General features: G+C 46.0%; 1 protein-coding gene across 1 annotated transcript in view; it reads left to right on the top strand.

Annotated features, from left to right (window-relative positions):
* The first annotated feature begins 4,425 nt into the window (after nt 1-4,425).
* The window catches only part of FAT4 (FAT atypical cadherin 4), a 150,151-nt gene continuing 128,175 nt past the window's right edge, over nt 4,426-26,401 (top strand). The window contains exon 1 of the mRNA XM_052814907.1: nt 4,426-9,714. Coding sequence (XP_052670867.1) covers nt 4,429-9,714 — 5,286 coding nt within the window. The 5' untranslated portion in view covers nt 4,426-4,428. The remainder of the gene's footprint in view (nt 9,715-26,401) is intronic.

The following is a 26,401-nucleotide window of genomic DNA, read 5'->3' on the forward strand; positions in this document are numbered from 1 at the left end:
GTGATCATAGAATCATAGAACCATTTAGGTTGGAAAAAACTTTTAAGATCCTCGAGTCCAACCGTAGACCGTAATGATATAAGTGTGGGCAGGATTCCAGCTGCCTGCAAGGAATAATGAAAATGCCCGATGCCATGTCCCGCATTACTCGGGAGTGTGGTGCATCAAACAGGGCTTTTGTGGTCCTGCCTTCAGCTTATCAAATACAAAACACAGAAACTTACCCGCCAGATCTGCTGAACTTGTAACCGGTTCCTATTCTGGCTGCAGAATAAAATTCTCTGCCTGTCTTAATATCTGATTATAAGCCTGAGACCTCTGAGGACTGTGTGACATAACAGGTACGCATCCAATTTTCACTTAGCTTACACAGGAAGAAAATGTACTTAAAAACTAACTTTCTTCCCTATAATGCTTTTCATTTCATTCATCAGCCTTCCACTTGCTTCTCTGCTTTCCGTGCCTTCCAGCACAACATTTCAGCAGCGTCATTGGCCACTTTAGGCAAAACAGCGTTGGAAACACATTACACATGACAGCCAAATGTGTCGATCTGTTGACACTGGGCGCTCTGAGGTTGCTATTAAGACTTTGCAGTGGAGTATGAGCTGGACGGTGTTGGTATTAGATTGCTTTTTCTGTATCTGGAGGTGAAAGCCTGATGAAGTGTTGGGCTGCGTTATCAACAGAGCTGTAGGCAAGACGAAAAGTGCAAAATGACCTTTTCTTCGCTTTATTTCCATTCTTATGAGTGATGGAACACTTTCTAGTGCAGCCTTAACTGTGTCTAAATTTATTTGTGTTAATCTAAAAGGGGTCAAAACTCTACCCACGCTTATGCTGATGTACCACCAGAGCAATTCCACTGACACCAGCAGAGCTACTCTGGACTTCGGCTAATGCGATGTGAAGTGGAAGTTGGCTTAGGATGTCTCTCCGTCATGGTTTACTCACAGGCTCTAAGAATTGCAGAGAGGAAACAGATCTACATGTAAAGTTTCCAGTGGGCTTCAGGGAAGAACTTGGGGAGTTTCCCTGAGTTTTAAGACCTCTTCCCCCCCACCCTCTTCCTTACCCTCACGCTGGGCAAAAAAGCTTTCTTAAAGTACCCAGAACTTTAGCTTTTTTGAAGCAACTCAGGTAGCACTTCCACTGGTGGTGGTCGTGGTTTCCACAAGCTTTAGTTCTTTAGCAGCTTTCCTATGCCAACAAAATCTTAGGTTTGGTTTAGTTTCAGTCTGAATAACAGGGACAAACTCTGCTGGGGGGGGATGAATGATTTCTCTCCTGCTTCCTAGCCCAGCAAGTTCCTCGTGACTACTCTTTCCCAAGGCAAGATGGGGAGTCCTCGCCACAGCCGGCACTGTTCTCATCTGAGCTGCTCAGCAAGACCTGGACTCAGGGGAGCCGCTGGCCGTGATCCTGTGGCTGGCAAACAAGCTTTCCTTATTACCTTTTTTTTTTTTTTTTCTTCTGTCCCGGCCTGTCTTTTTACCACTGATATGTAGAAATAACGCAGGGTGTGTGACAGTCACATCCGAATCAGAGTACAAAAGGCTTAAGCAAATTCTGTCTCTGAAACAACCTGCCGATATTTACAGTCATCGTATTAGATCAGCGACGTAATTCCAAATATTAAATTACAAGGCCCGTAAACCAACACATAGATATTGTTTGATTTATTGTCATAAGTGAGTTGCAAAATTTTGCAATGTATCATTTGTGTTGATATAATGCAAGGGGTACGTATCATAATTCTGGTATCTGATATTGACAGGCATTATTTACGAGTGTCTAGAATAGAATAAACATGGTGCTTTAAAACCTGTTGTCTAGGTATTCTCCTGTTTTCCAGAAATTCTTTTTTCCAGAATTTTATGCAATTTGCTTACCTCAGATGTACAGCATTTATACGAAAATTCAACACTGGCCTTTTATTTGAATTTGCGCACTTTTGTAGCAGCATTTTTAGTTTTGACGTTTGAGAGAAGAGCCCAGAGGAAAGCGCCAACTGTGGGCACAGAAAAGCTCGAACAACGTTAGAACAAGATCGTGTCTGTTCCACACATAAAATACTTGGTTAATGATTCATTCTGACCTATTCATTAGTGAATGGCCCAAAGTCCGTCCGGGGGTGTCAGAATGCCCACCGTGTTTTGCAGTGCTGCATTTTTGACTTGGAGCTCAAATTTAGCTGGCAGATGTGAAAAATCCCACGTAGCGAGAAAAACCTCTAGTGATTATGCCATGGTGAATGCTTGAAGAGTTATTCCAGCTAAGGCTGATGTTAACTTATGTTGGTAATCCTCCCCCCCTACCGCGTATAATCTTTGTTCTTTGCGAATACAGTATTACTGTTGTTTTCTGCTGATTCTAAACACCTCATCTGAACTGGGGGCATTTTTGTAACACAAATAAAGAAGCCACCTAGATACACAGGGCTGCCTTTCGAGAAGACCCGGTGAGTTGCTCGCTGCAGGCAAGGGTCGCTGCACGCCTGTAGATGGAGTTAAATATCAAAGAACTGGTGCAGACCTTAACAGCGTTATGCGATGCAGGCAGACGGGACCGATGATCCCTTCTTTGCTGTCACGTCGGTTTACTGTCCAGCTCCTTGCAAGACGGAAAGAGGTGTTTCCACTAAGAATAGTTTGTAGATAAACTGGCTATCGTCTCCTACTGAACCAACTAGTGCAGCTAGAAAAAGCAGAGCACTCCCAGGCACAAAAGTCCTTCCCCAAGTCGGTAGAAGATACTAAAAAGCGCAAAACTAAATACAGGCTGAGGACGGCCGCGTCTGAGAGGAAAGGTCCCCCGCAATAACGGCGCTGGCACGGGGTGGCCGTGCAGGGAGAAGCGCTGGGCACCGGGATTCCCAACCGTGCCGGCCCTCCCAGCTGGCCGCGGTGCCTGTGGCCTCGGGGCTGGCCGTGGGCCTGAGGCTCCATCGCCTAAAGGGAACGGGGATTTGCAGGAGTTAATGCCCTGAAGTATCTCTTTGAGATGGACAAGCCATCCAGGGATGGGGACCGCCGCTTCTTCCTTACTAACCACTTCCAGTAAAGGCTCCCACTAATGTTTTTTTTTTTCCCCTTTTTTTCATCATATCCAGGGATTTTGTTCTCCCTTTTTTCATCATATCCAGGGGAACAGGGGGGAACAAGCCGCCTTTGACACCTTACCCTCCCGGTTCTTCCGACTCCATGTTACTCATACACTCCCCTCGTTTCTTTTCACCTCCCTTCTCTCTTTTCCTGCTTTTCCCCGTTGGAAAATCTGCTGCCAGGTTCATTGAGGATAAATCAACTCCGTATTTGCGGATTGGTTACATGGCCACTCTGGATTTACCTCGTCAGCTTAATTGCTGCCTACAGCTCGCTCGACCGCCCCGTTTACATCCCTGCTCGCATTTAAAGGTTAACAAACTCAAAAGGAAGACTTTTGCCACCCACTCCACCAGCGGCTTGGTGGGGGGGGGGGGGGTGTGCACCGAGAATCCCCGTCCCCCCAGCCCCGGTTGCCGGGGCAGCAGAGGGCGCTGCCGGCCCACGCGTGGAGAACGGCGGCGTGGGGCCAGAGGCGTGGGGGGGGGACGACCGGACCCCCGGGGCTGCCCACCACCGCGCTTGCCGCTGACGTTACACGCCGCTTGGAAGTTTTTGGCCGGGCAGCGAGGGGAGCAGCCCTCTCGCTCGCAAGAGCCGACGTCTTTCGGCGGGGAGCGACGCCGATCCCAACCCCCCCACCCCTCACCCCACGCCGCGCAGGGGCCGGTGCGGCCCCCCCAGGTGCGCGGGGCGGCGGGGCGGTGGGCGGGGCGGTGGGCGGGGCGGCGGTGGGCGGGGCGGCCAATGGGAGGCCGTGGGGGGAGCCGGCCCCGGGCGTCAAGAGGGAAGGGATCAATGAGCGCCGGGCAAAGTTGGGGCCGGGCGGCGGCGGCGGCAGCGGCAGCAGCGAGCGCTGCGGTCGGTGGATTACAAACCCGGCGGCGCCCCGTCATCGCCGGTGAGCGGCCGGGCATGGTGGCGGGGCGGCGGCCGCTGAGGAGCGGCGGAGCGCGGGAGCCCCAACGGTAGCGACGGCGGCTGTTGAGGGGCGATGCGGCGCGGCGGCCCCGGCCGCCCCCCAGCCCCGGAGCGGCGGCGGAGGCGGCGGCGGGAGGAGCGGCGGCGGCAGCAGCAGCGGCAGAGCGTCCCGTGAGCGCGGCGCGCCGGCGGGTCCGCTCCCGTCCGTGGCGGGGCAGGGCGAGCGGGGAGCCTCCGCGGGTGAGCAGAGAGGGAGGCTAAGCGGGAGCGGTCGGGGCGGCTGCGGGGGGAGGTGGACCCCCGGGGGGAGCCGCTGAGAGCGGCGGCGGCGCCGGGCTCCCGCCTCGGGGCGCTGCCCGCCCCCCCCCCCCCCCCGGTCCCCTTCCCCTTTCCCCGGGCCGCCATGGGCCGCCCCGCCGCCGTCCGCGGGGCCCCGCTGCCGCTGCTGCCCCTGCTGCTGCTGCCGCTGCTGCCGCTGGGCGCCGCCGCGGAGCCCCGGCAGGTCTTCCAGGTGCTGGAGGAGCAGCCGGCCGGCACCTGGGTGGGCACGATCGCCACCCGGCCCGGCTTCAGCTACCGCCTGAGCGAGCAGCACGCCCTCTTCTCCATCAACGCCAGCTCGGGCGCCCTGCACACCCGGGCCACCATCGACCGCGAGAGCCTGGCCAGCGACGTGGTGGACCTGGTGGTGCTCTCCAGCCAGCCCACCTACCCCAGCGAGGTGCGGGTCCTGGTGCTGGACCTCAACGACAACGCGCCCGTCTTCCCCGACCCCTCCATCGTGGTGACTTTCAAGGAGGACACGGGCAGCGGGCGCCAGCTCATCCTGGACACGGCCACCGACGCCGACAGCGGCACGAACGGCGTCGACCACGGCTCCTATCGCATCGTGGCCGGCAACGAGGAGGGGCGTTTCCGCCTCAACATCACCCTCAACCCCAGCGGCGAAGGAGCTTTCTTGCACCTGGTTTCCCGGGGCGGGCTGGACCGGGAGGCCACCCCCACCTACCAGCTCTTGGTGCAAGTGGAGGACAAGGGCGAGCCCCGTCGGCGGGGGTACCTTCAGGTCAACGTCACCGTCCAGGACATCAACGACAACCCGCCCGTCTTCAGCCAGACTCTTTACCAGGCGCGAGTGCCGGAGGACGCGCCCGTCGGGGCCAGCGTTCTCCAGGTGGCTGCGGCTGATGCCGACGAAGGCACCAACGCCGACATCCGCTACCGCCTGGAAGGAGGCGACGGTGCCGGCGGCGGCGGGGAGGGGGCCGGCAGCCTCCCGTTCGAGGTGGACCCCGAGAGCGGGGTGATCCGCATCCGGGAGCGCTTGGACTACGAGACGCGACAGCAGTACTCGCTGACGGTGCAGGCCGTGGACCGAGGGGTGCCGGCGCTGAGCGGCCGGGCCGAGGCCCTCATCCGCCTGCTCGACGTCAATGACAACGAGCCCCGGGTGAAGTTCCGCTATTTCCCGGCCACCTCCCGCTTCGCCTCCGTGGACGAGAACGCGGCCCCCGGCACGGTGGTGGCCCTGCTGACGGTGAGCGATGCCGACTCCCCCGCGGCCAACGGGAACATCTCCGTGTCGATCCTGGCGGGAAACGAGCAGCGGCACTTTGAGGTGCACAGCAGCAAGGTACCCAACCTCAGCCTTATAAAGGTGGCGGCCGCCTTGGACCGGGAGCGCATCCCGGCCTATAACCTTACGGTGGCGGTGGCGGATAACTACGGGGCCCCGCCGCCGCCCCCGGGCTCCCCCACTTCTGCTCTTTCCCCCGATGGGGCGGTGGCAGCTCCTGTGAGCCGCTCGTCGGTAGCTAGCCTGGTGATCTTCGTGAACGACATTAACGACCACCCCCCCGTCTTCGGGCAGTCGGTCTACAGGGTGAACATCAGCGAGGAGGTGCCCCTGGGCAGCTACGTGCGGGGCCTGAGCGCCACGGACCGTGACTCGGGCCTCAACGCCAACCTCAAATACAGCATCGTCTCGGGCAACGAGCTCGGCTGGTTTCGCATCAGCGAGCACAGCGGGCTGGTCACCACGGCCGGCCCTGAGGGCGGCACCGCCGGCCACGCTGCGGGCACGTCCGTCTCCAGTGGGCTGGACCGGGAGACTGCTTCTCAGGTGGTGCTCAACATCAGTGCCCGTGACCAAGGGGTGCAGCCCAAGTTCTCCTACGCGCAGCTGGTGGTGACCATCCTGGATGTCAACGACAACAAACCTCGCTTCGGTCAACCCGAGGGCTACCAGGTGTCCCTGGCGGAAAACTCCCCGTCAGGAACTGAGCTGCTGGTCCTGAGCGCCACGGATGGGGACCTGGGGGACAATGGGACTGTCCGCTTCTCCCTGCAGGAAGCCGAGCCGGCGCTGGCAGCGGTTGGGCCCTCCTCGGTGACCCCTCGCCGGATCTTTCGCTTGGATCCCGTGTCGGGCAAGCTCAGCACCATCTCGCAGCTGGACCGGGAGGAGCAGGCTCACTTCTCCCTGCAGGTCCTGGCCACTGATTTAGGCTCTCCTCCCCTTTCTTCGACAGCCCGAGTTAACGTCAGTCTCCTGGATGTGAATGACAATAGCCCCGTGTTTTACCCCGTTCAGTATTTCGCCCATATCCAAGAGAATGAGCCAGCCGGAACCTATGTGACCACGGTGTCTGCCACGGACCCTGATCTGGGACCCAACGGGACGGTCAAGTACAGCATCTCGGCTGGAGACACCTCCAGGTTTCAGGTCCACGGCCACACGGGGGTCATCACAACAAAAATAGCCCTCGACAGGGAGGAGAAAACTGCTTACCAGTTGCAGATCGTGGCCACCGACGGTGGCCATCTTCAGTCGCAGAACCAAGCCATTGTCACCATCACCGTCTTGGACACCCAGGACAATCCACCTGTTTTCAGCCAGGGCGCATACAGTTTTGTCGTCTTTGAAAACGTTGCCCTAGGTTACCACGTAGGCACTGTTTTTGCTTCCACCATGGACCTCAACACCAACATCAGTTACCTTATTACGACAGGTGACCAAAGGGGCGTGTTTGCCATCAACAGAGTGACGGGGCAGATCACCACAGCCAGTATTATTGACAGGGAGGAGCAAGCATTTTACCAGCTGAAGGTGGTTGCTAGCGGTGGGGCGATAACTGGAGATGCTATGGTCAATATCACTGTCAAAGATTTAAATGACAATTCCCCACACTTTATTCACGCGGTGGAAAGTGTAAATGTGGTTGAAAACTGGAAAGCTGGGCATACCATATTCCAGGCCAAAGCTCTTGATCCCGACGAAGGTGTTAACGGCGTGGTCCTTTACAGCCTTAAGCAAAACCCAAAGGGCCTGTTTTCAATTGGTGAACAAACAGGTGCCATAAGCTTAATAGGGCCACTTGACATAAATGCTGGGTCTTATCAGGTTGAAATCCTGGCCTCGGATATGGGGGTGCCGCAGCTGTCCTCTAACTTTATCCTGACCGTCTCCGTCCACGACGTAAACGATAACCCGCCTGTGTTCGACCAGCTTTCCTATGAAATTACTATTTTGGAGTCAGAGCCTGTGAATTCCAGGTTCTTTAAGGTGCAGGCTTCTGACAAAGACTCGGGAGTGAACGGCGAAATAGCTTATAGCATAATTGAAGGAAATACTGGGGATGCCTTTGGCATATTCCCAGATGGCCAGCTCTATATAAAAAGCGAACTGGACCGTGAACTTCAGGAAAGATACGTTTTACTGGTTGTTGCCTCTGATAGAGCAGTAGAACCGCTCAACGCTACCGTGAACGTTACTGTTATTCTGGAGGATGTAAATGATAATAGGCCCCTGTTCAACAGTACCAACTATGTATTTTATTTTGAAGAGGAGCAGAGAGGTGGATCGTATGTGGGTAAAATAAATGCTGTAGATAAAGACTTTGGGCCAAATGGTGAAGTCAGGTATTCGTTTGAGCATATGCAGCCAGATTTTGAGCTGAACACGGTAACGGGGGAAATAAGAAGCACTCATCAGTTTGACAGAGAAGCTCTTATGAGACAAAGGGGAGCTGCAGTATTTAGTCTCACGGTAATAGCAACAGATCAGGGGTTGCCAAAGCCTCTAAAGGATCAGGCAACTGTACAAATCTACATGAAAGACATCAATGATAATGCCCCCAAATTTTTGAAAGATCTCTACCAAGCTACTATATCGGAACTGGCGGCAAATCTGACACAGGTTCTGAGGGTTTCCGCCTCAGATGTTGATGAGGGGGTTAATGGGTTGATTCACTACTCTGTAATCAAGGGAAATGAAGAAAAACAGTTTGCAATAGATAGTAGCACAGGCCAAGTAACCTTAGTAGGCAAACTAGATCATGAAGCTACTGCGTCGTATTCGCTTGTCATCCAGGCGGTAGACGCTGGAGCGGTTTCCCTAAGCTCAACTTGCATGTTGAGCATCGATGTATTGGATGAAAATGACAACAGTCCTTCCTTCCCTAAATCAACCTTGTTAGTGGATGTCTTGGAGAACATGAGAGTCGGTGAACTTGTGTCATCTGTCACTGCCACCGATTCCGATTCAGGTGACAATGCTGACCTCCACTATAGCATTACGGGGACAAACAATCATGGGACCTTTAGCATCAGTCCCAACACCGGCAGTATTTTTCTTGCAAAGAAACTGGACTTTGAGACGCAATCTCTGTATAAGCTAAACATAACAGCAAAAGACCAAGGAAGGCCACCACGGTCATCGACAATGTCAGTGGTAATACATGTTAGGGATTTCAATGACAACCCTCCTAATTTTCCCCCGGGGGACATCTTTAAATCTATTGTTGAGAACGTTCCTGTTGGTAGCCCTGTCATTTCTGTGACTGCTCATGATCCGGATGCGGATATTAATGGGCAGCTAACGTACGCAATCATTCAACAGATGCCAAGGGGTAATCATTTCCGTATAGATGAAGTGAGAGGGACGATATTTACCAATGCTGAAATAGATCGCGAGTTTGCTAACCTCTTTGAGTTAACAGTCAAAGCCACCGATCAGGCTGTTCCTGTGGAGTCCAGGCGATTCGCTTTGAAGAATGTGACCATTTTGGTGACGGATCAAAATGACAATGTTCCCGTGTTCATATCGCAAAATGCTCTCGCGGCCGACCCCTCGGTCGTGATCGGTTCGATCCTCACGACAATTATTGCTGCAGATCCTGACGAGGGCGCCAACGGAGAAGTGGAATATGAAATAGTCAACGGAGATACCGAAACCTTTATTGTGGATCGCTATAGCGGAGATTTAAGAGTAGCGTCGGCTTTGGTGCCTTCTCAGCTCATATACAATCTCATAGTTTCTGCCACAGATCTTGGCCCTGAAAGGAGAAAATCCACCACCGAGATGACTATAATTCTGCAAGGGCTTGACGGGCCTGTTTTCACTCAGCCGAAATACATAACCATCTTAAAAGAAGGCGAGCCTATTGGGACAAATGTGATATCTATCGAAGCGGCGAGTCCGCGGGGCTCCGAAGCTCAGGTGGAATATTACATCGTGTCCGTCCGGTGCGAAGATAAGAGTCTCGGGCGCCTCTTCACCATCGGGCGCCATACTGGTGTCATCCAGACCGCTGCCATTTTGGACAGGGAGCAAGGAGCGCGTCTCTACTTGGTGGATGTTTATGCCATTGAAAAGTCGTCTGTTTTGCCCCGCACACAACGAGCAGAGGTAAAGCTTTTATTCAGTAATTATTTACCTGTTTGCTTTCTGAATGAGCCGTTTTGTGTATTTGTTGTTAGCTGTTTTACAGATGGTAGTGCGCAGCAGAAGACCCGAAAGCTACGTCTGCTGATTCATTAGCGAAAGACAACCTTTCAATTAGTATACCTCAACCTGTTTTCCTCAAAGCAGCCTCCCTAGAAATTTGAGAGAGGCTTGGGCATAGCGCTTGAATTTGGCTACTGTAGGCACGATGTTGGTCAAATAAACTTTAGGTCCTAAATGCTTTAGGTGCTAGAAGCTTTAATCACGGGCATTTTGGAGTTTCGCGTGCATTCTCGTTTTAGCAATTGTTAATTATTTTAAGTCTTTCTATTCCTATGTGAATTACAGCTGAACTTCTCTCGCTACAGTCATCACATCAGTATTTGTCTGAGAAGTGGCCAGCAGAGGATTGCTCTCTGAACAGCTCATCTAGTGTCTCAGGTCCTGGATGTGCTTGGCATCCCTGCCTGGTTAAGTCCCTCAGATAGGTCTCCTCATGCATCTCCAATTTAGGTTACTTCTTTACCCTCACTGATGAGTATGCAAATGGTCTTGTTTCTGTTCTGGGATGTGGCAGACGGTAGAAGTGGAATGTTTTAGCTGGCAACTCTCCTTATCACGAAGCTGTTTGGCTTGACTGAAGGGTCTTTAAATGTTCTCTGCGTGACTAGCTTGAGGACCAAAGGGTGGAAAGCAGGTTTGAAACATCACCTGTACAAATGTTTTATTTGCTCTGTCTGGTAATTGCCCCACAGAGCTGATCATTTACACCATTCTTGCTCTCTTCTGCGGGCACACTGAGAAGCCTGGTGTGAAAGGGAGCCTCGTGTTTAAGTTGCACCGTCTTCTGGAGCTGCCTTCTGCGCTTCGCTATCAGCCATTTAACTTGCAGTCCCTGGCGGTTTGGGGAGTGGGTCAACCGGCAGAGGATGCTGGCTGGTAGCGTGTAGTGGTTCAACCATTTCCCTCGCCAGCTGAACACATTACCTCAATATTGCACAGCCCTATGCATCCCAGGCGTTGCCCCCAGCTATACTTCCTCCTGGAAGTTATGTCTTAGTTTTGAGCCACCAAGGATACTGTGGTGGTTTGGGTTTTTTTCTTTCTGATTTCAGCAGATGTGGTATTTCTAGTTCTTACTCGGCAGCTGTAGCTGTTTCTCTTCATGGCTGCTTTTTTGTTTTTTTTTTTTACTGTAGTTTAAGTCTGATCTGTATAGGTGTATAACCTAGCTTTCCTGTACTGGCAGTGACTGATGCTTTACAAAGTAATTGTTAGGCAGGGAGTTTGAGCACTGTTCGAACTCAAAGGTTTCTTAGCACGGATGAGAGAGCTCATCTTAGTGTGTGTGCTAGGTGCTGTTGATTATCATGTTTTGAAGAGCAGTAGTGTATTGCAAAAATGACCTGTTCTAGTAGTGCTGCTGGTTCAAATAATTCATGCTATTTTTATGAGAAGATTCCTGTTATACAGGTCTTTGTACCCCTGCTAGTAATTTGTAAAAGCCTAAACTTTTATCCTTTTTTTCCTTTTATTATTATTACATCATATTTTGTCTTGACAGTTGTTTTGAGGGTTAAGCCTTTGTCAGTGGGTATTTGGATCACAAGCCTTCAACTTTGACTCTGCCCGCGTGACCGAAGAGTTTCTTGACTGGAGAAGGACTCATGAGAGATCCTATGGCTGCAATAGTCTCACATGTTGTGAAAGTATTTAATAAGAATATTTGGTGAGCAGGGAAGAGAACAACCATTGAAACTTTAAACAAATTTTACATTGTTGAGTACAAACCACTCCTGAAATCAAAAACAAATGTTTTATTCTGTAAAGAGCATTGAAAGCAATAGTTGGGAGCTAGGATTTCATATTGCTGGTTGTATCTTTATAGCTTCTAAAATGCTTCTTCTCCCAAACGTAATTAGCTTACCGTGCTTCTCTAGAAATATATTAAAAATTATAATCAGCTATCAACTTTAAAAAACATAACCATATGCAGTCTTTCTCCTGACTGATTGAATTTCTCTGGAATGGCTTTTTCTGTCCCAGGCTTGAACAAGAATCACTACAGTGACATTCTTTGTGCAAGCTGACTGTCAGTGGGTGCTGAATAAGCTGCGCAGCTTTTTTCCATGTTGCTTTTGGATGGCAACTTTTGGGGGTTTTGGTTTGATGTATTCAGTGCACATATTTTGGTCTTAGAATTTGCTGCCTATCTTCTCTCATAAAAAACCAGCCAATACCCAAGTGCATGAACATTATGTCTTACCTTTGGAAACTCACCTTAAAGCACACTCATGCTAAAGCCTTTGTGCATCAAAGGTGTAATTTGGAAGGTTTAATGTTTATTCCAGTCCTGGTTTTTAAGATGATGGCTTGAGTGGTGGTATAACCAGGACACTGACGAGGGACAATGAATGTGTGTGAACCTGTAGAATATCTAAAGCCACAAAACTTAAGTGTTCTTTTGCCCATGATGTCTTCAACTTTTTTTGGTATATACATGGCAAGATGAAGACTGACTGATTTTAGATTCCCCCTTGAGAATTAAGTTGTAAAGCATTGATGCAGGCGTGCAGACAGAGCCTGATAGGTCTGGTACCACTGCACCTGACAGCTTTCTGAACAGATAAGCTGGATATACGTTTTGTTTGGGTTTGTGTTTAGGTTTGGGGTTTTTTTGTTGTTTGGGGTTAGTTTTTTTGTGTGTGAGGAAAAAGCTTGAGTATTGTGTATTTTCTTTCTTCCTTCTCTTCTGAAGAGTATGTTGGGTTTGTTTCTGAATATGGTTAAAGAAAAGGGTAAACCAGTAATAGGATATGCTTAACAACTTCTGCATTCTTCACTGCCTGCTATGCCTTCTGCCCTGATGCCAGACATCATCTTAATTGCGCTGTGGCATTCGAGCGAACCACTGAGCACTCAGAGCCACTCAGTGTTAAACTTGCTGGCTGAGATTGATGAAGAGAGCAGCAGTAGCAAGAAAGTTAATAGATCTTTTGCCTAATGTAGACTTTAGGAATGGGTTTGGGTGACAGATACCTGGTGTGAAATAGAGATATTTACGGCTTTGAAACAGTGACTAGGCTTTGTCTAGCCAGCAGGCAGTATGAAAGAAAAGCAGGCTTGCGTGAAACCACTTACTCTAGAAGTGAATCAATCCTTGTCCTTGAGAAATGGTGTGATGCTTTTTTTTTTCCTCAATTCTGTCACTATACTTTTTTTTTTTTTTTTTAAATAATATCAATTTGATTGAAAAGATCCACCTGGTGCTCCAACTGAAAAAGTCTCTTTCCAGTCTTTCTCATCCATCCCTGGGGTTTGCCCTATAGGATCAGACTGTAGATCCACTGATTGCATAGGTACTGGAGTTGTATGCTAGCCCTTTCTGACGAGAGGGTCCGAGGGAAGAGCTCTGCAATGGCTGGACTGTGGTGAATCCCCTTCTGAGCCCAAAGCAGCTGACGTGCCTTCGAACCAAAGGGTTACGTTATCTCTTCAGTAAAGCAACAGCAAAGAGTTTAGAAAACAAAGAACGGTTTGTTTACAGTTTGTGAATTATTTGGGTTTTAGCACTAGGTTTCATATTTGTGTATGTTTCTGTGCTTGTTATTAATACATGAAGAGAAAAAAGAGGGAGGGGGGTCAGAAAAAGTGCAAGTTGTGAGGTTAAAGCTTTATGCTCAAAGTACCAAATACCTTGAGATTTGCAAAGAAAACCCAAGTGCTTGTTCCATTATATTTTACAGCTAAGGGGTGTAATTTTGGATAGTTATTACTGAATTTGAAAGGTTTTTTTATTATTTTGGACTTTTACCCTATTTCTGTGTAATCTACAGTGACAAACCAGATGATTTGACATTGTGTGAACGTGTTCTGTGATCAGTCTTAGTTTTTCCTCTCTTGTATTAATCATTAGGTGTTGCACTGTTCTGCTCAGATAAGAAAAAAATAATGTAGGTGTCCTGAAGGGAGCCCTTCTGTTTGCCATTTTATGCCTTTTTATGTGTTTCTGCTGAAGGAAAAAAACTCGGCAATTGCTTAGCTCCTTTCTCTTGGCTGTTCAGCATAAATTCTCTTTTAACCTCTTCAGGCAGGGCTGGGGGTTTCACCATCATTATTTTATATTTAATATAGAATGACTAATGCATATTGGCATCACTTGAAAACCATGTGACTTTATTGAATCCTGCCTCCCAACGCAATGATCGTCTGCTCTGGGATATTTTGGGTGGTCATATGTTGTACCTCGTTTCTCGGCTGGCAGTAATAATAGGAACCCAGGGACAATACCTCATCTTCTGTGCTGTGTTACTAGGGATTAAACGGAATTAGACAGGATCGCTAGTTTGCATGTTTAACCCTTCAGTGGACGGCTTCCTTGAAAGGAGCAGTGGGTTTGCTAGGGACCAGTGGTGCTAACATGTATATCATGTATGACAACTGAGAGGGTAACAGTTTGGGAGGTGAACTACTTGTTCAGTTAAACGTCTTTCATATACTTTAAATAGTTTCTAAGGAAGGGAGACAAGGGTACAAATGAGGAAAGTGTATAAACTTCAAAGAGACATTTAGCGATAGTATTGAGTTGAAAATGGAAATACTTGGAGAGGCAGAGCAATGATCCTAGTAGCACTTTTTACCTGTGAATGTTAACGTGCTCTCAAAAGAGGGGTGATTGTCTTCATTTTCAGCCAGGGAAACATTAGGCACTGAGTTTTTCTTTTGCATTTGTACATTCGTAGCTGCTGCTTGTGCTACGTTTCATGACTGGTACTGTTGGGAAGCTTGGACTTCCAAGCTGGGGAAGATTTTTATCTCCCAAATCCATAGCCTAGGAAAGCGTTCTTTCTTTAATCAGGCAAGATATGGGGATTTTAGACAATGCTTACTGCTGGCATCGTAAAGATCTGGAAATTAATGAAGACAGGCAGAACAAATGGCCCTCTCCTCCTGGAAAGAAAATCACAGTACTCAGTGACTCGGTGTGAACTGCAGCCATGGCCGTAAAACCGCGATCGCATGATGTAACTAGTTTATGTGGAGCTTTTTGACTCAGCCCAGCCTAGGTCCTGTGGCTTAGCTAGCTCTGTGTCACTCCTGCACCCCGCGGGTCCTCGCTGGACCTCGGCGTGAGATGGAGGTACTCAAAAACGGTCATCTCCGTTGCGCGTATCTGGCGCAGAGCTCCAGAAACCCGGACTAAGAAAGCGAAGATGCTGCGAAGCAGGAACGACAGAATACGTTGCAGGAGAGGCTGCCCAAGGCATAGGGGCACGATGCGTCCCGAGTTTGGGCTGGGTACCGCTTCAGGGATGTGGGGCAAGACAGAACATCCCTTGGAGAGAGGGAAAGGGGTGGGTTGGTGGGGCAAAACGTTGAAGGTGTTACTTTTCTAACCAAGCTGGCTAGCGGTGGAGGGCTGTAAATTTAGTAAGAGAATTTGAAACCTACTTCAGAGAAGTCTTATCTGACGTGTCTTTTATTTACTAGTGCAAACAAGAACAATGGGGTAGTCCTTGTATTCATACTATTTATAAATCATTTTATTCTTTAATGATACATGGCACGTTAATTGTAGCTTGACAAAGGGAACTACTTATGAAACATTTGAGTAAACAATGAAAATCTGCTGCCTTGTCCCAGCTCCAAAGCCAGTTTTTTTCTTCCTAGTGCTGATATTGCTGATTCTGAGAAACATGTAATTATTTAAGTTATTGCTGTCATTTGCACTGATCTGTAGAGGGATCTCTAAGCTCTCCTTGAACTAGAGTGGGAGACAAATGTGCCTTATGTTGAAAACTGTTCCAAACCAATTTCTGGGTTTCAGTTCAAAGTTGTCCCTTTTTTCATCCTCTCTAATTTCTCTAATGATTCGGCCTTGCTACATTTTCTTAATATCTAGAATTTCTCATTTCTTTGCTATGTTAGCAGCCTCTGGGCATTTTTGCATGTGAGGTCACTTCATAATTTTTGTGTTAAAAATCACTAGACTTTAAAAACAACATTCTTTATTATGGAAAATATTATTTTTCATGCGTCTCTAATGCAAACACTAGAAATAATAGCCAAAAACCAGAGCAAAATTTTCATGTGCTTATTTTTGCTAAGTGTTAAATTCTTCATACAAATCTCTAAATGATTCTTGGGTTCTATTGATGTTAATAAGTGAGTCCTTTTCCATGTAAAATGATACCCCCCTAGAGCTGCTGGAGTGCAGGTTTCTTTCCGTGTGTTAGTGTTAGGTGAAGCAATCGGTGGCTGTTCAGTCAGGAGAACTGCAGAAGTTGGTCACCGAAGCCTGCCTGCCCTCTTGGTGTCTCCAGCTCTCACCACTAGCTTTACTGGGGTAAGACTACGTTGTCGTTGGGTCCTGAAATTTTTGCGGCTGCCTTTTCCCGTTTCCTGTGCATATCTTGAACCTTGAGACTGCATCTCATCAGAGGATGTTCATACCCTTTTGACTGACAGAAGGAGGCTCCAGACGTTTCTGTGGTCTCTTCTGAGTCTTTTCAGAGGTTGGATTTTGTTGAACCACCGCTCCAAGGGCCACTTCCCACCCCTCCAATAACAAGGTGCCCATTTGATTTATATCAAAGCAACCCCTTAGCATGACATAGTTCTACTGGTATAGTTTGTTTTAACTGTGTCTAGACTAGGGAGGAGCGTTACCGTTAAGTCAGTTTGGTTTCTTACCCATGTAATTGTGTCTGTGCAAAACCTGTCTGTAGACAAGCCCTAATACTCTTGGGTTCTAATTAGGAAAGAAATTTATGGTGACTAAAATTGAAGTAAAATAAAGAGTTTTCCTAACATAGTCTCGTAGTCAGGAAAAGTGATGCCAGATCAGTATGGTACATCAGTACCATGCTGATTTGTTTCAGTAAATTTATAGCCTTACTTCACTTTGCCAAGAATAATACCAGATATGTTAGAGAAACTGTGTCTTTGTCTTACTGTGATGTTTCTCTCTATTCTAATAAATCTTTTTTTTAATTAGACCCTTAGTCTAGACTGCCACCCAGGTTTGCGTTTGTAGTGATCTATTTTTGTTTACTTCCTCAGAGCAATAACATACCAAAAGGACAGTAGAACAGATGGAAACTGATAGCTACGATTGCACTGTAAAAATACACGTAGTCACATTAGTTAACGCAAAAGAATTTCAAAGAGCCTATTATGAAGTGGTAATTTATGTGCCAACAGCTATGCGAAAAGTAATGAAAACAAGTGTTTGCCTTAGCATTTTGTATTCTGCAGTCTTCGCACATATGCGCTGTTAATAGGCTGTTGCTTGTATTGACATAGTGATCTTCAAATAGCGTGTAAGGGTTCTACTATATTGAACGCAACCATCCAGACATCCAGCTCGACAGACAGAAAGGCTTGCTCCTGGTGAAAACATTGAGCAGCTTCTGAGGCTCAGACAGATGGAAGGAGCTCTGGGGGCTCCTTCTTTTGGAGAAAAGCATCTCCTCGCAGTGCATCACCTTCTCCCTCTCTCTACCCTCTGGCCTAGAGGTGGCACCCTCTGGCCTAGAGGTGGCATCCCCTGGCCAAGTTTGGGTGTCCTGTGGTGGCCATGTGAGGGAAGCTAACTCCTAAGAGCCCCATGAAGTTGATCTGGATCCTCTAATAGGGCTGAAATGCAAAGAAAGGATTTTTCTCACAGATCTTTAAGTGAAACAAATGGGAATAGCTTTGAGGTCTGCCATATGACCAGTGAAGTATCATCAGCATTAACACAAGAGCATAACTTTCTTGATTTCACATATCTGCTTTTTCCAGCCTCATGGCTAGCTATGCTCTTCTAAATACACCTGTATGTGCATGTGTCAAAGTAATTCTCTTCAGCCACTCAGTTGGATGCGCTTGGAAAACAACCAAACTGGGTCAAGCAATGCCATAGTTTTCTCTGTAGGATCTGCCCGTACCGTTTTCATTTCTCATCGGGTACCTATCCGGGCTGCTCCCAAGCAGGAGGCAAGCCCCAACTTGCCATTACAAGCAAAGAAGTGTGTAAAAGGCGAGGGAAGCGTGGCAGCGTGACCCTTTGAGTCAGTTTTTAGGAGATTCAGAAGGGAAATGAGAAGGACGCACTCGTTTCTTCCATCGTACCTGTGGTACAAGACGGGTGATGAAGGTTCAGAGCGAAGTTGTCGTGCGTTGTGTTTGGTGTGGCACGCGTGTGCCTGCGTCTCGCTGCAGTGTATCCCCCGTAACCTGAACTCTGACTTTTTTTTTTTTTTTTTTTAAAAATATAAGGGCATAAGAGAACGCTAAACCTGCTGTTTCAAGGATTGACGTTGGTAGGTGTCTTCTGGGCCTCTGCTGCAGCACGGCAAGAGGTCAAGTGCTCATCCCTCCACTGGGAGCTGGGATTTTGTACCAGAGCTGTACCACAGTGCCCAGCCCGCCGTGCCCGCCATCTGCGTGGAGGGCCCGTCACCTACTACTTATTTAATTCTGTATAAATGGCACTGATAGAACTGAGGAGCTGGAGACTCTGTGTCTTACAGGTTCCTTTTGACTCGTTTCCAGGCCCTTAGTTGGGTATATCTTTTATGGGGCAGCTTATTAGTACAGAGCATAACGGTCACTGTCGCTGGTGGGAGCGAAGAGCGGATTTACGAGCTGTGCTACGAGAGTGACCGCTTTTGGAGGTCTCCATCGTAGCTCCGCGATTCGTTCCTGCCCTCTCCGCTGGAGAGCGGAGCTGGACCAGCGCTGCGGTACCCGTGTGCGGGTCCTGCCTTTGGGATCAGGGTCTGCGATCCTGCCCGTGCCTTTCTGCCCGGCGTCAGATGTGGAGCTGCTCTGGGCTTGATTAAACTCTGCTGTTGCTGCGAGTTTAGCACCTACTATGAAGTGAAGAATGAACAAAAGACAACTTTCCACCCAGTGAGTTAGGCTAGTGAGCGTTAGTTTTGGTTATAAAATCATTGAAGTGTTTTCCTTAAGGATTCCTTCGGCGGTACATTCAATTTTAATGCTTTTGAAGCCTTTTCAAGATGTGTTTTTGTCTAGAATATGGATGAGTAAAATATTAACTTACAATTTTAAGCAAGCGCTTCATATCTAGTTCCCTTTGGGTTTTTAGGCAAAAGTTTCACTTTTGGTAGCTGCAGCGTTTCTTGAAATATGATCCAGCAAAAGACTATTAATTCTAAGAATGTGATGTTTCACCTACCCAAATCTGTAGTCTTCTTTTTAAGCTATGTTCAGAATTTATATCCTGCTTGGACCAAACTGATGTAAATAGCATCCAACACCAGATAATGCTGAAATAAATTCAGCAAAAGCGATTGGCTATCAAAACAAGAATTTGATGGGTAGCATCCTGAAGCAGCTGGGGAAAGGAAAAAAAACAAGTTCACATCATGGGGCATATTTGTATATTAAGATAGAAAAAGCACTACTTAAGACTTTAAGCTAGAGGTGTGGGTTTGCCACAGGCTCTGTGTATGGGGAAATATGTGATTATGTTTCCTGTGCAGTGTACCAGGAGATAAATTGTTCCTTGGAGAGCTGGAGAGAAAACTGAGTTGAGGGCTTTTCTTGTCAACTCCTTTTTGGATCATTTTTGATAAATTAAGAGAATTCTGCTGAAATACTTCGGAGGAATAAATAAGATGCCTGAGCTATGGTACACATCTGTAGTATATGTGCTTAAAGCTTGTATTTTCCATAGGGGTTTTCTTCTATCATATTACACTTCAGGTTTCCTGGTGCTTTTCCCCGTTCCACATTCTTTATTCTTTTCAATACAGCAAATCTTTTTAATCCATCAAAATGTCATGCTGTCTGAAATATGAAGACATGTTGCAATTACAAGGCTGTTTAGAAACAGAAGGCGAACTCAGTAGTTTATTGCCCTCTTATTCTTTCGAGACCTGCGTTTTTGTTTGTGTGTATTTAAATGACTTTTTTCTGAGCACGATTCTATTCCCTTTGAAAGTTGCCTAATAAAGTTTTTATGCCTGTGTGCTTTGAGAAAAGAACTTGGGCCTTTATGATTTCAGTGAACAAATTAATGAAAATCCAGCTTTTAACCCCAGTAGGGACATGTCAGATTGTCTGGAAACTAATTTATGGTGGTGGTGATCTTGCATGAGGTAGAGGTTTTCTTTCCACTGTTTTCTCTCTCTAACAGCACTCTGAACTCCTGCGCTTCTAACTTTCAAGGCGTCAGCTTGTTTTATTTTTACGTATGAATTTCTTAACTTGAAATAATTCCTATGCTCAGCACTGAAAGCTGCATGGGTTTTTATGATCTGTTTATTTCTCCGTGCCGCGTTATCAAGTGGGGTTGCAGTTACTCAGAATAAGGTGAAGTGATCGTGTCGAGATCGTAATTAATGAAGCATAAGCACCGATACCTTATTAGTTCAAGTCCTGCAGTCGACAGACTGGGAACGCCGCTTGACCCGCACGCTGTTGGAAAGGGGAGGAAGTGGGAGTGGACTTTTTCTTGCAGGGCAGGATGATATTGGGTAGAAGCAAGCGGTGTACATGCCTGCCAAAATACTTGGATCTGACTAAAGGAACACAGATGGCTGAGGCTGATAAAGGTGTCTCTTATTGTTTTGTTTTGTTTCGTATTTTTTTCTCCTCAGTACTGTTTTGAGTTTGTGTGTGAGAGAGGGGTAAGAGGGGAGGAAGACAACTACATGAATATGTTCCTTTTAATACATTTTACAGTGTAGGAAAGGAGTTGTGTAAATTCAATACTCCTGCTCGGTAGGACGCCGAAGGCTGGAGCGAAGCCCCCCTTGTAGGTTTCTGTAACAAATGAACAATAATGTGTCCTCAGGGATGTATGTCATGCTGCCCGACCTTCGGTTCTTATCTGCTAATAGAAAAATCCCGATGCATTGCTGGAAGTAGCTCCTAAAAATTGGACGGAGAAGCCTTAAAAGCACGTGGCCACCTCTGCTCATAACCGACCTCAGTGCTGGCTCTCCTCTTACACGGCCCCTTCGTGTCTCCTTGTTCCTCAGGTCGTTCATTACCATGCTTATTTGTTTATTACCATGCTTTATGTGATATGTGTGTGTGTATATAAATAGGTATGTATGTGTGTATACACACATATGTATAAATAAAGTAATGTCTTGTCCTCTGAGGAGGTAGTGCCTAAGTCTGTCTGCACTTTGTTTGGCAAAAGAGGAAGCCAAGCCACCGCAGGACAGGGATGTGTAAGGGAAGATCAAGTCCCACAGGCTCTTAATCTGAGCAAAGTCCAGGTCTTAGCATTTGTTATTTATTCTTGTAGAAATTAACTGGTCGCCGCTATCTAAAAATGGTATGTCTGAACTTTAACGTTGCTTGCAGAAATAAATCGTCGTCACCAGACGTAGTGGTTGTTCCAAGTCTGTTACACCCATGAGCAACGCCATCCATCAGGGCAGGGCCAAGGAGAAGGCAGTAGAAGCAAGACCTTTTTCTCCTCCATCTATTTAAAGCAAAGTCTTAAGCAGGCAATTTAATTAGAAGGCCTTGTTTTGTAAATGATGGCAGTAATGTTCTCCTGCTCGTGACAGCTGGAAATCTGCAGGATGTTCTTGCTGGTGAGCATGAAAGAAAAATGGTACTTGAGACTTCATGCTAGGGCAGATAAATTTCATTTTGAATATCTTTTTCAATTTGCAGTCATTAAATTGAGATATTGCAGTTATTTTTCACACAAATGAATATATTAAAAATCTAGTTGCAAAGCTGTACTCCTAATGGTATACTGTATATAACTAAGACCAAACTTCATCCAAAACAGTGCTATTTTGGTCTATTGTCTTCTAAATGCTCTCGCTCTCCTTCCTTGATCACCCCATATGTATATGTTTTTAAAACAGACACCGAAATACGTTGGGTTTTTTTTTGGTGCAGCAAAGCTGCACAAAACTGATGGAGGGAGACTGTTTCATTCTGGGATGCGGTGCTGCAAAAATGAATGTGTGCTTTTGATGCCTGGAGGTCTTGCATGTGCAAACAGTCTTTTCTATAAATACACCATAATATTATGATTATTAATTGTGGCTACTACTATACAAATAGAAAAATAAATGCAGCCCAGCTACATTCCCTCTGAAAAAAAAAAAAAAAAAAAAAGCCCTTTGTGCGAGCAGGAAAATGCTACTTTTTTTTCCATGAAAATGTATCATTGTTATTACAGCTTTGGCTCTTTAAAGGACATACGAGCAGGAGAATCTGGAATTTATAAAAGAAATTATTACTAACAGTGGCCTGGCTTTTCTTTGAGTTATGCTAATTTTCCATCACTGTAACTATATTCTATTTAATTAAATTACTTTTCATTTACATTGGTATAACCAAGCAGAAAATGAGGCCCCGAGTAAATAAGAAAGACCTTCTATTTGTGTAAATTAAAATCTATATTGAAAGTGACACAGGGTAAACACTGAACATCTAACAAAAAACTTGCCTTTGTCAAGGAAATAAGGAAATCAAGACGTTCTGCAGTCTATAATTAGGCACTTTACATGGATGTAGCTCCGTAAAAAGGAATATAAGACAATGGTATTAGCACAGTACTCCAAGGAAAAGAACTAGGGATAAATTATAGTGCGAAGTGGGCTACGGGGCAACTTAATGAAGAACAGTTTTGTAGGAGCCTCCATTGAGAAGTCAATTAAACTCTAGAAATTCATTTGTAAACATAAGCACTGCTCACTGTTCCTATAATTTAAAAATAAAGGGGAGCTTTATCTGGTATTAGAGTGCTTTCTGTTGTGGCATAGTTTTAAAAAGACAAAAATTAGCTGCTTTATCTGACCTAAGTCAAGGGGTAGGTACTTCATGTTTACATAGGCTGGTAAAAAGAACGGAGAAGCCATCTAAAGTAGTTCAGTGGGGGCATGTAAACAGCCTAAATATTGTACACATACCACATCTATTCCAGCTACTAATAGCTGCTGCATTTAGGAAAAGCAAACGACAGGAGTTAAAAAAAAAAAAAAAAAAAAAAAAAAAGGGCAGCACTAAGAAGGGTTGTGTTGACACGCCAACCTACATAATCTTACAGGTTTTATCTTAATGAAAATATTATTTAAAGTCCTATTTCTTGGGAATAAGAATGGTTCTTTATGGGGGGAAGATGCAGGCTTAGGAAATGCAGTTGTTGAGGAATTGAGTGTGTACACGCATAAAAATCCTGTTGTCTTCACTCCTCTGGTTAGTTCCTCGGAGACCAGAAGGACTACCAGTGTAAGGCTAACAGAATTTGACCTTCCGATAGCACCGAGACTTCTTGTAGGCCATGTCCCAATTTACAGGAAAATAAAATATTTCTGATGTGAAATAAAATGGGCTGCTCACTAAAATGGGAAGTCCTCGAGGAACGTTGAAGTGCGCGCCGCGGGGAAGGACTTCACCAAAGGCAGTTTGAATGGAGCTATTTTCCTCTTTTACCGCTGTCCGGACCAGCAGTCCTTTCAGTTGAAGCGGTGGTGAGTTTAGGAGTCACCTGCAAGCTCGCATCCCCTGCAAGTTTTCTCTCTCAGTATTTGCTTAACGTGGGGACTATAACGTTATGCTGGAGGTATTTCTTTCTTTGGCTCTCCAGATGCATCTAGTGCTTACGGTTGAATTCAGAGCGTGTAGCTTTAGCTTTGTAAGACTAATAAGCCACTTATTGAGGCTTCCAGTATCTCCTCAGGGAAAGACAATAGATCCTCCAGAGACTGTCCTTCAGAGGCAATCAAGAAGGGGAACATGCCCATGTATCATGGGGCGGGAGACTCGCCCTCCCAAAGTGTCCACACTAGGACCTGCATGCCTTGCTTAAAGTAAGCCACTGTATTTGAGATTTGGCTAAATTTGGGTAGCGAATCCCATAGCAGATGCAGGTATCTGTGTACATTAGGAACAGTGAGCAGCAAATGCTTATAGCATGCTAGAGAGCAGGTTGATGCTAACAGGTCTACCTTCTTGTGGCCCCCAAGTTCACCTGCAGATGGAAGGGTATGGAATAGACTGTGTGTTCATTTGTTCATAAATGTTTAACCAAGTTTACATGGTAATCTTCTCTTTAGAAAAAATTCGGTTTATTAGGCTTTTAAATTTTCAGTCAAGAAAGTTGTATTGAAAAGAGAGACTTGCTTTTAGTAGGCTGAAAGGTACTATCTTTCACCACCACTCCAAAATATATTAAAATATGATTGTAACAGATATCTAGCTGTCTGTGTATTTTTTCCTTAACAAACCCAGAATTCTGGTCTTTACATTAAAAGATTCTCAAACAGAAATGGTGCATTAGATTTCCTTTGCCTCTCCCACAGACATTGATTAATTGGGACAGTCAGCATGGCTTGCTTTTAGAAAGAAAAAGCTTAATGATTAACTAAGTTCTTTTTCTGTCGCTCCCACCGAGCACATAAAATGCTTATAAAAGAATGTAGAAATGAGACAGTTGGAGTTGTTGTTGTGCACAATAGAAACACAGCCAAATATTTCTCAATATACTATATATAGCCAGAAACATTAATTTCCATGTGATAGCTGTCAAGATCTGAATATAATAATGTATGCTCCAAGTCAGTCGGTGTTTTTTGGTGAGAAAAGCTGTCATTTTCCCTGGGTTGTAGATAAAGTAATACCTATATTGAATGATTTACCAACACTTGTATTTATTTGTGTTGCAACACTGGAATTGAAAACCGGGGGTTTGGTAAGTTGTTACCAGTTCTAAGCCAAATGACATTGCTCTGGCTTGATGTTTCCAAATGCCTAGTGCAAAGTAGCGAGACTGGAGACGTGCCCTCTGTGAACGTGTGAATTTTTTCATTGGTGTCATCTAGGGAAATGAGAAATTTGTTCTAGGAATAAGGGAATGGCAAGGCACCCTGTCTAATGCAGTTGGCAATGGCTGTCATGCTCTACTTTTAATTCTGTGTTGTTGGTGACTGCCAGCAATGATGCAGCATGCTAAAACATGTAATTAAGCATCTCTTGAATGAAGCCTACATAACATTCAATATTTCTTTTACCTGGCTCAAATTCAACTCTGTTGAAATTATGTTTTCAAACTAGAGTAACGTATAAAATTTGGGCATATGCTTTTTGCAAAACATGTTCTTGAGATTTGTTCTATTGAAATATTTATCTTCTTATTTGTCTCTCTAAACTGGGATTTTATTTTTATCTAAAGGGATAGTGGGATGACAGCTGAGCTTCTGTTGTGCTTTAGGAAATGATTTGCCTTTACATTATACAAATCTTCCAAATTATTTAAGAATGCTTCCTCTGCATATGGGAGCCTGCAAAGTAGAGGTGCACTCAGGAGGGAACAGGACAGTAAGAGGGTCGATTGATCTTGTATGAATTGGATTCAACAGGAACAGCCCAATGTATGTAATAAATGCAAAGCTTTTGGAGATACCGTGATTTGTGGGGCACCACAGTTTTTGCTCCTGTTCAGTGACATTAGTTGCATTTCTCTGTTCTTAACCTCTCTCAAGACTCTTGGTTTACTTTCTGGAAACTTTGTTCTTTTGGGGAAGAGTTTTCCTTGTATTAGCCGATAGCGCTTTGTAAATTGCTGTGATTCCCCCCCCGCCCCCACGTAAAGACGAATAGTAGGATATAGCTATACAATTCACCACAACTTTTAAAATACAAAAGTTTATGTAACGTTCTGGTGCTCTTGAATCCATTTAACAGATGTTATGTATAGACTGATGTGAAAGTTACAGCAGGGTAGTTTCAATGTGGTGACTTTAATTTATGTGTTTTGAAAGATACACCCTTTGTAAAACTACTTTATAAATATGGCATTGTGGGTTTACACAGTCAATGCCTGTCAGTAGCTTCTAGCTCAGTGTTCTAATCTGAGTCCCCTAAAAGTTGTTTTCCCTCTAAGTTATTAAACTCAACTGATGCTAGTTTCGTACGTGCCAGCTTGCGCGCGCCTAAGCATTTGAAATTTAGTTTTATCTTGACGGATGCTGGAATTAGGTCTCTTACAGCACGTGAAGAGTGTTGTCAGAAAAATTTACAACTTCAAGCCCAAGCCTAATGTATACTTTTGAGGGAGTGTTTGTGTTACAGGCTGATAGGTTTTGTCTGGCTCCCCTGGCTTTCTAAAACACTGATGGGATGACGGCACGGTGGTGTGATGGTCTGGTGGTCTCTCCTCTCCAGGATTTACTTGCTTTTGAGGAACGTAAATTCTACTCCAGCCTGGTTTGTATTAATCTGGATTGTGACAGTGGCTTTATTTTCTGAAAGTGGCCTGCATTGGACATTAGTTTCAAAGCTTTCAATATGTTTGGAGCATCCGGGCATCTTCCAGGACTTGGTTCCTTTCTTGTGTGCCTGTTTTGGGTGAGAAGGGGTACCTCTGTGAGGTTGGACTTTGCTCTCAATGGGAAAGGCCACCATACTGTATCCTTGACATAGCTGGAGCCACAGAATAACCCCATTTTCTTTGGAATCTTCTCTGTACTGAGCCTTCATCTGTTTTTTTAGTTTTCTATAAAATTCTGTTATTTGTCCTTATATTTTTTTTTTTAATAGAGGCTTATGTTTATCAAACGGAGAACCACATTCTTCATGTTTAAAAACGTAACTTTTGTGTTTAATAGCTATTATTTTGAAGCCAGAAACGTTGTAGTAGTCAGGTTGTAACTACCTGCAA

The sequence above is a fragment of the Harpia harpyja genome, chromosome 2 (genome assembly GCF_026419915.1).
Source record: "Harpia harpyja isolate bHarHar1 chromosome 2, bHarHar1 primary haplotype, whole genome shotgun sequence".
NCBI classification, from domain to species: domain Eukaryota; kingdom Metazoa; phylum Chordata; class Aves; order Accipitriformes; family Accipitridae; genus Harpia; species Harpia harpyja.